Source organism: Empidonax traillii, unplaced genomic scaffold (assembly GCF_003031625.1).
Source record: "Empidonax traillii isolate 1590-97213 ecotype Southwest subspecies unplaced genomic scaffold, ASM303162v1 scaffold4118:size13921, whole genome shotgun sequence".
NCBI classification, from domain to species: domain Eukaryota; kingdom Metazoa; phylum Chordata; class Aves; order Passeriformes; family Tyrannidae; genus Empidonax; species Empidonax traillii.
The window spans coordinates 3,838-10,720 of NW_020959311.1; the positions used below are offsets into that span (position 1 = coordinate 3,838).

Genomic DNA, 6,883 nt, shown 5'->3' on the forward strand with positions numbered 1-6,883 from the left:
ATTATCCCCTCCCCAAAATAAGGGGGCTTGGGCCCAGCAATCCCACCTCTCCCCCCACCACGGGGTCTCACCCGGGGCACGGTCCTGCCCCTGCGCCTCCAGCTGCGCCTCCAGGCTCTGGAAAACCACGGGAAAACGGGAATTGCAGGGTGGCCAGGCCCGGGGACGGGGGGTTTGGGGGGGATCTGGGGGGGTTTGGGGTACCTTGGCCGCCCGGTAGTGGCCCAGGGCGGTGGCCGTGTCCCCCCGGCGCTTGGCCAGCAGCGCTTCCCGCTGCAGCTCCCGGAGCCGCGCCCGGAGCACCGGGATGGGGTCGGGATCCAGGCAGGGAGCCGGGCAGGGAGCTGGGGATGGGGCCAGGGAAGGGCTCGGGGGCTGGGCTGGGGGGTCAGGGGGCCCGGGGGGCACCTGGGCAGGGCCCCTGCCCCCCTTTCCCAGCGCCACCGGAGGGGGAATCTCGGCCTCATCGATGCTCTTCCCGCTCCGGACGGACTGCAACATCTGCTCCAGGGTCTGGGCACGCAGGGAGGGAGGAAATCAGGAAAAACAGGGGGAAATGGAGAGCAGGGGCAGGAAGAGAAGGGTAAAACAAGGGTTTGGGATTGGGAAATGGGACAGGATGGCGATCAGAGCGATGGAAAACGGGATAAAATGAGTCAGAACAGGGAGAAACGGAGTAAAACTGCTCAGAGTTGGGAAAAACGGGATAACCCCCAGTCTGTTCCAAAGGCTTTAGGGGCCTGTGAGGGAATTGGGGCGGACTCAGGGGAGCTGGGACTCTGGACTCACCCGCAGGCCGCGCTGGAGCCGCCGCAGCCGCGCCCCGTCCCCGGCGTCCCGGGCGTTCCCGGCGGCCTCCCGGTACAGATCCAACCGCTCCGACAGCACCGAGAGCACGGCGGGACCCGAGGGCTCCTGGGGGCACACCCCGACCCGCTGGGATCGCCCAGGACCCGCCCACAGCGAGATCCAGGGCTGGGGTCACGCCCGGGATCCCCCCACAGCAGCATCTGCTGGGATCACGGGCTGGGATCACTGGGATCAGGGCTGGGATCACTGGGATCAGGGCTGGGATCACTGGGATTGGGGCTGGGATCATTGGGATTGGGGCTGGGATCACTGGAACCACTGGGCTCAGGGCTGGGATCACTGGGATTGGGGTCACTGGGATCATTGGGATTGGGATCACTGGGATCATCCCCCCTCTGGCTGTACCTGGGGTGTCTCCATGGTGGCCTCACTCTCGTCCCCCTCCTGCAGCACCTCCTGCAGCTCCGCCTGCCCCCAAAATCCCAGGAATTGACCCCCAAATCTGGGAATCAGCCCCTGCCGGGGGCACAAAACCCCTCCCTGGGCTGGGACACCCCCCCCCAGCCCTCCCTCACCAGCAGCTCCTCCTCATCCTCCAGTTCTTCCTCCTCCTCCTCCTCCTCCTCGTCCTCCTCAGGGGGGTCCCTGAGGCAGAGCTGGGCCAGGGCCCCCACGGCTGCCAGGCCTGGGGGGGACATAGTGGGGACAGGGGGGATCACAGACCCATCTGGGGGATTTTGGGGGTTCACCCCCACCCCCCCGGCTCCCAACTCACCTTGGGGGGGGGTCGGGGCCACCCTCCCTGGAGCCCCCCGGGGCTCCCCCAGCAGCTCCAGCAGCTCCTGTTCCAGTTCAGCTCCATCCGAGACCCCCTCCGGGGGGGCATCCAGCACCAAACCCATCTGGGGAGGGGGGGACAGGGCTAGGGGGGGCACAGAGACACCCCCGGGACACCCCCAGGGAGAGGGACAGGGCTGGGGGGTCGTAGAGACCCCCAGAGCCCCGGGGAGGGGAGGAGGGGACACCCTCAGATCGGGGAAAGGGATCCCGGGAGGCAGAGGGTGGTTCCCAGGATCCCGGGGGACACAGGGGTGTTCCCGGCCCCCAGGGGGGGTGCAAAAGGGGGGAGTCCCGGGGGTCCCACGCACCTGCCGGGCCATGGCTGCCCCCCGGCCCGGGACCCTCCTGGCTCGGCTCATGGCTGCGAGGGCTCCTGGGGGGGCAAAGAGGGGTCAGGGGGGTCCCGGACTGAGCCCCCAAACCCCCACAGCTTCCTGAGACCCCCCCGGAGCCCCCCAGACCCTCCCAACGTCCCAACCCTCCTCAAAGCCCCGCCGGCCCCACTTAACACCCCAGAGCCCCCCCAAAAGCCCCAATTCACCCCCTCGATCCCCCCAAAAGGCCCCGATCCCCCCCGTTTCTCCTCCCAGAGACCCCCAAAAGCCCCCGTGTCCCCACCAGAGCTCCCCAAAGAACCCCGGTCTCCCCCTCTTCCCCCCTCCCAGAGCTCCCCAAGAGGCCCCGTGCCCCCCACCCCGCTGTCCCGGTCCCGGCGCGCCCAGTTGCTCCCAGTTCGTCCCAGTCTCTTCCTGCTCCGCCGGCCGCTGTCAACACCGCCGCGCTTTACGGCGCCGACGTCGCAAAAATAAATAAATAAGTAGATAAATAAATAAATAAAAAGCTTTACGACGGGAGTGGGGGGGAACTACAACTCCCGGCGTGCACCGCGGGGGGTGTCAGGAAACTACAACTCCCGGCGTGCCCCGCAAGCGGGGAGAAAAGGCGGGAAAGCCGTGAGGGGAGGCGGTGGGGAGGGCGCCCCCTGGCGGGCGGAGAGAGGCGCGAATTTGGGTGAAATTTGGGGGAAACTGGGGGGGAATCGGGGGAAAAGCCCACGGCTTTCACCTCAGGCCTGGAGGGTTTGGGGCTTCCCGACGCGGTTTCGGCTCTGGGGAAGCGGGGGAGCACGGGTATTGGGAGGGCTGAGGTGGGAAGGTGTAGGGGGGAAATGGCTGCTGAGGGCCGAGTGGGAATTGGGGGTGTTGGGGAGTATTGGAGAGGCTGGTGGGTATTGGGGGGATTGGAGTGTTGGGGGGAATGGGGGTACGGAGGAGTATCGGGGGTTTGGGGGATGCTGGGGGTGATTTGGGGCTGCTCCGTGTCGCTCCCGGCAGCACCGCGATGGGGAAGCGCAGGGACCGTTCCTGCCCAGGTAACTGGGAAACACCCAAATATCCCGTTTTGGGCCCAAAGTGACCCTTCCCTACCCAAGGTAGGACCCAGGGACCCTTCCTCCCAAACCAGACCCCCTTTGCCCCCATCACCAGGCGACAGGAGATTCCAGGCTCCCAAGCGGATCCTCCGGGAAACTTCGGGAGCTGCTGGCGCGGCCGTTCCCATTCCCACTGATCCCACCGGGATGGACCCCCAGGGCAGGTACCGGGGGGGTCTGGGCAGGGGGGGACCTGGGATGGATCCCTCCCAGTCCAATCCACCGGTATTTGTCAGATCCCACAGCGGGAACGAGGCTGATCCCAAGGAAATCCAGGTGGGAGAGCATGGAGCCGGACCCCCTCAGGTACAACCCCCCCCCGGCACGGCCCCCACCCCAAACGCAGGAAAAAAACCAAATCTGGGGATTCTAATGTGGTTTTTCAGGAAGGAAGAGACGAGGGAATCAGAGATCCGGGAGCACCGAAACAGGGAATTCCACATGGGATGGGAGAAAATCATCTGGAGTTGTCCCAGCAGGGAATTCCGGAGGTGGATGGGGCAGGAGAGAAGCAGAGAGAGCCACCAAAACCAGGAAACTGGGATGGGATGGGAGAGAATTGTCCAGAATTGCCAAAACCTGGAATTTTGCAGATGGACGGGGCAGGAGAGGATGGGCTGGAGTCAGTGGAACAGGAAACTTTGGATGGAATGGGAGAGAATCATCTGGAATCATTCCAGCTGGGAGCTCCAGAGGCAGATGGGGCAGGAGAGGAACAGCTGGAAACAGCAAAACATGGAATTCCAGAGGCAGATGGGGCAGGAAAGGAGCAATTGGAACCACTGAGAGAGGGAATTTTTGATGGAATGGGAGAGGAGCGAGTGGAATCATTGCAGTTTGGAACTCCAGAGAAAGATGGGGCAGGAGAGGAGCAGTTGGAGCCACTGAGAAAGGGAATTTTGGATGGAATGGGAGAGGAGCGAGTGACATCATCCCAGCTGGGAACTCCAGAGGCAAATGGCGCAGGAGAGGAACAGCTGGAAACAGCAAAACATGGAATTCCAGAGGCAGATGGGGCAGGAGAGGAGCAGGAACAGGGAATTTTGAATGGAGTGGGAGAGGAGCGAGTGGAACCATTGCAGCTGGGAACTCCAGAGGCAGATGGGGCAGGAGAGGAACAGCTGGAAACAGCAAAACATGGAATTCCAGAGGCAGATGGGGCAGGAGAGGAGCAGTTGGAGCCACTGGAACAGGGAATTTCAGAGGGAACAGGAGAGGATGGGCTGGAATCACCAAAACCAGGAATTTCGGGGGCAGAGGGGGCAGGAGAGGAGCAGCTGGAAACACCAACACCTGGAATTGTGGGTGGAGGAGGAGAGGAGGCACCGAAACCGGGAATGCCGGAGGGGAATGAGGCAGGAGAAGAGAAGCCCGAGCCTCCAAGAGAGGGAATTTGGGATGGAACGGGGGAGAATGAGCCGGAATCCCCAAAGCAGCAGAATTCCAGAGCCCCCGAGGACACAGCCATGGAGGGTCCGGATGCAGCGGGAGAGAGGGAAGGAGGGGACCTGGAGCAGGGATGGAGGGGGGACACGATGACCCAGGATCGGCCCCAAGACCCCCGGAGTGGGAGGGGGGACCTGGAGAGTGGGAATGGCAAGAGGGGGAACGGTGAGAGTGGGAATTCAGACAGCGGGAATTCCAAGAATGGGAATCCTGAGAGTGGGAATGATGAGAGCAGCGATGCCCAGAGTAGGAATAGCAGAAGTGGGAATGGCGAGAGTGGGAATTCAGAGGGCGGGAACACTCGGAGTGGGAATTCCAACACGGAGCTCCTGGAGCCGGATCCCGCAACTTCCAGCACCGACCCCCAGGAACACTGGGAAGGGACCAGCCTGGAGCTCCCAACGGAGCAGGTACAACTGGGAACTAACTGGGACCCCTCCCATCCCAAACTGGGGCACCTCTCAATCCCAAACTGGGGCCCAGGCCCCCTCCCCACCCCGTGTGCTCCAGTCCAGCCCCCTCCTCCCACACAGCCGGCCCCGGACACCCCTGGACACGAGGCCAGGAGCTGGATCCACCCCAAATCCATCGGGAACAGCCCGGCCGTGCCGTGGGACAGGTGGGTGGATCCAGGACAGCCCCTCCTTTGGGAACAAACCTTCCTTTGGGCTGCACTCCCCGATTTTGGGGTGGGACAGCCCTGACCCCCCCTCTCCCGACAGCACCAGGGCGGAGCCGGCGGACGCCACCGACATCATCCGGGGGCTCATCCGGGAGCTCTCGGACCTCAAGTGAGTCCCAAACCCCTGTGGGATTCCCTGTGATGGGGGTCCAGCCCCCCTGGTAACCCACCTGTTCCCCCCACAGCCGCCTGGCCATGGGGGCCCGCCGGGGGCTGGAGCTGCTCCGCAGGCCGAGGCCGCGCCAGGGCCGGAGGAGCCGCTGGAAGGAGCCGTAGGGACACCGGGACACCTGGAACAGCCCTTTATTCATGGAATAAACACTCCTCCAACCGGGGAACGGCTCTGGCACACGGAAGGCAGGCACCCTGCCCACTCTCCTGGGTGAGCAGAACCTGAGAAATCCACCCAAAGCTCTTGGGAACAACTCTGATGCTTGGAGAGTGGCTCTGGTACCCAGACCACCAGCCCTTCCTGGCCCCCTCCAGGCCTGGCATCAACCAAAACCCAACAAACCAACTCAAACTATCCAGTAGCAGCTCCACAGCTGGAGCACTGGTCCCTTGCCAGCCTGGAATTAACCAAAACCAAACAAACCAACCCAAACCATCTGGTAGCGGCTCCACACCTGGAGCACTGACCCCTTCCTGGCCTGGGATTAACCAAAACTCAACAAAACAACACAAAACTCAGAACCGAAGCCGCTGGCAGCGCCCAGATCCGGCCAAACCGGCCTTTCCCGGGATCCCACGGCGTCTGTCATGGGCGCTGGTGCCACCGGGAAGCGCGGTGCCGGGGTTTCATCCTCAGAGCGAGGCCCTGGAAGAGAGGGGGGAGAAGAAAGGAGTGAGCACCGGGCACCCCCACCCCAGGAGTGAGGCCAATCCCACGAGGAATCTCCTCGTGGGAATCCCACCCCTGGCTAAACCCACCCTCGGATGTGCCACGTGCCCAGGGATGCCGCGACCCCGGGGGACCCTCTGTCCCTCAGCTGCTTCCCAGCGTGCCCTCCGATTCCCCGAGGAGATTCCTCACGGGGATCCCACCCCTGGATGTGCCACATCCACTGCGGGCATCCCCGGGATGCCACGACCCCCGCCCCGCGCCCCGGTACCTGCGTAGGGACACGGGACCCTCGGTCCGCCGCTCGGCTACTTCTTGCCGCCCCTCGCCGCCCGCTTGGCCCCGGTGTCCCCGGGCCGCTGCCGGACGTACACCGAGGTGTAGCCGCGGCGGGTGAGGGGGCAGAAGCGGCGGGTGTGGGCGCGGTCCTGGGTGGCCCCGCACTGCGGGCACACGTAGCTGCGCAGCACCGGGCACTGCAGGCGCCCGCCCGCGTCCCGCAGGCTGTGCCCGCGGTACACGGCGGGAGCCTCCCCGTTGTGCCGGCAGAACGCGCAGGGCGGCCCGGGGGTCGCGGCCGGGGGGGCGTCCCCGGGGGGGTCCCGGGGCAGCGCGGCCACCAGCGCCGCCAGCCCCAGGTAGTCCCGCCACATGTCGAAGGGGCCCGCGGGCTCCCAGAGCGGCGGCGGCGGCGGCGGCGGCGGGGCCGGGGCCGGGGCCGGGGCCGGGGCGGCGGCGTTCGCGGGGCTCATGGCGCTGGGAAGGGCCGGGCGCTGGAGCTTTGGGGGTCTCGAGGCTGGGAAGGGCCGGACGCCGGAGCCTTGGGGTTCCC

General features: G+C 65.1%; 2 protein-coding genes and 1 long non-coding RNA gene across 3 annotated transcripts in view; 2 read left to right on the forward strand and 1 right to left on the reverse strand.

Moving 5' to 3' along the window:
• The window catches only part of LOC114072844 (coiled-coil and C2 domain-containing protein 1A-like), a gene marked incomplete at its 3' end in the record, with an annotated part of 5,034 nt that extends 3,804 nt beyond the window's left edge, over nucleotides 1–1,230 (reverse strand). Inside the window, exons 1-4 of the mRNA XM_027910673.1 lie at nucleotides 1,216–1,230; nucleotides 790–915; nucleotides 205–513; nucleotides 72–117 (exon numbers count right to left, since the gene is read on the reverse strand). Of these exons, the coding sequence (XP_027766474.1) occupies nucleotides 72–117; nucleotides 205–513; nucleotides 790–915; nucleotides 1,216–1,230 (496 nt within the window). The remainder of the gene's footprint in view (nucleotides 1–71; nucleotides 118–204; nucleotides 514–789; nucleotides 916–1,215) is intronic.
• Nucleotides 1,231–2,587: 1,357 nt separating this feature from the next.
• Nucleotides 2,588–3,389, forward strand: LOC114072843. Its single transcript, XR_003574238.1, has 4 exons — nucleotides 2,588–2,661; nucleotides 2,985–3,022; nucleotides 3,138–3,246; nucleotides 3,319–3,389. It is a non-coding gene; the product is annotated as an uncharacterized LOC114072843 (long non-coding RNA).
• A 1,406-nt stretch (nucleotides 3,390–4,795) lies between these two features.
• Nucleotides 4,796–5,508, forward strand: CUNH19orf57 (chromosome unknown C19orf57 homolog). The gene is made up of 3 exons (XM_027910675.1): nucleotides 4,796–4,938; nucleotides 5,257–5,319; nucleotides 5,396–5,508. Exons 1-3 carry the CDS (start codon nucleotides 4,796–4,798, stop codon nucleotides 5,484–5,486), a joined length of 297 nt encoding a protein of 98 aa, XP_027766476.1. The 3' UTR covers nucleotides 5,487–5,508.
• Nucleotides 5,509–6,883: the final 1,375 nt, after the last annotated feature.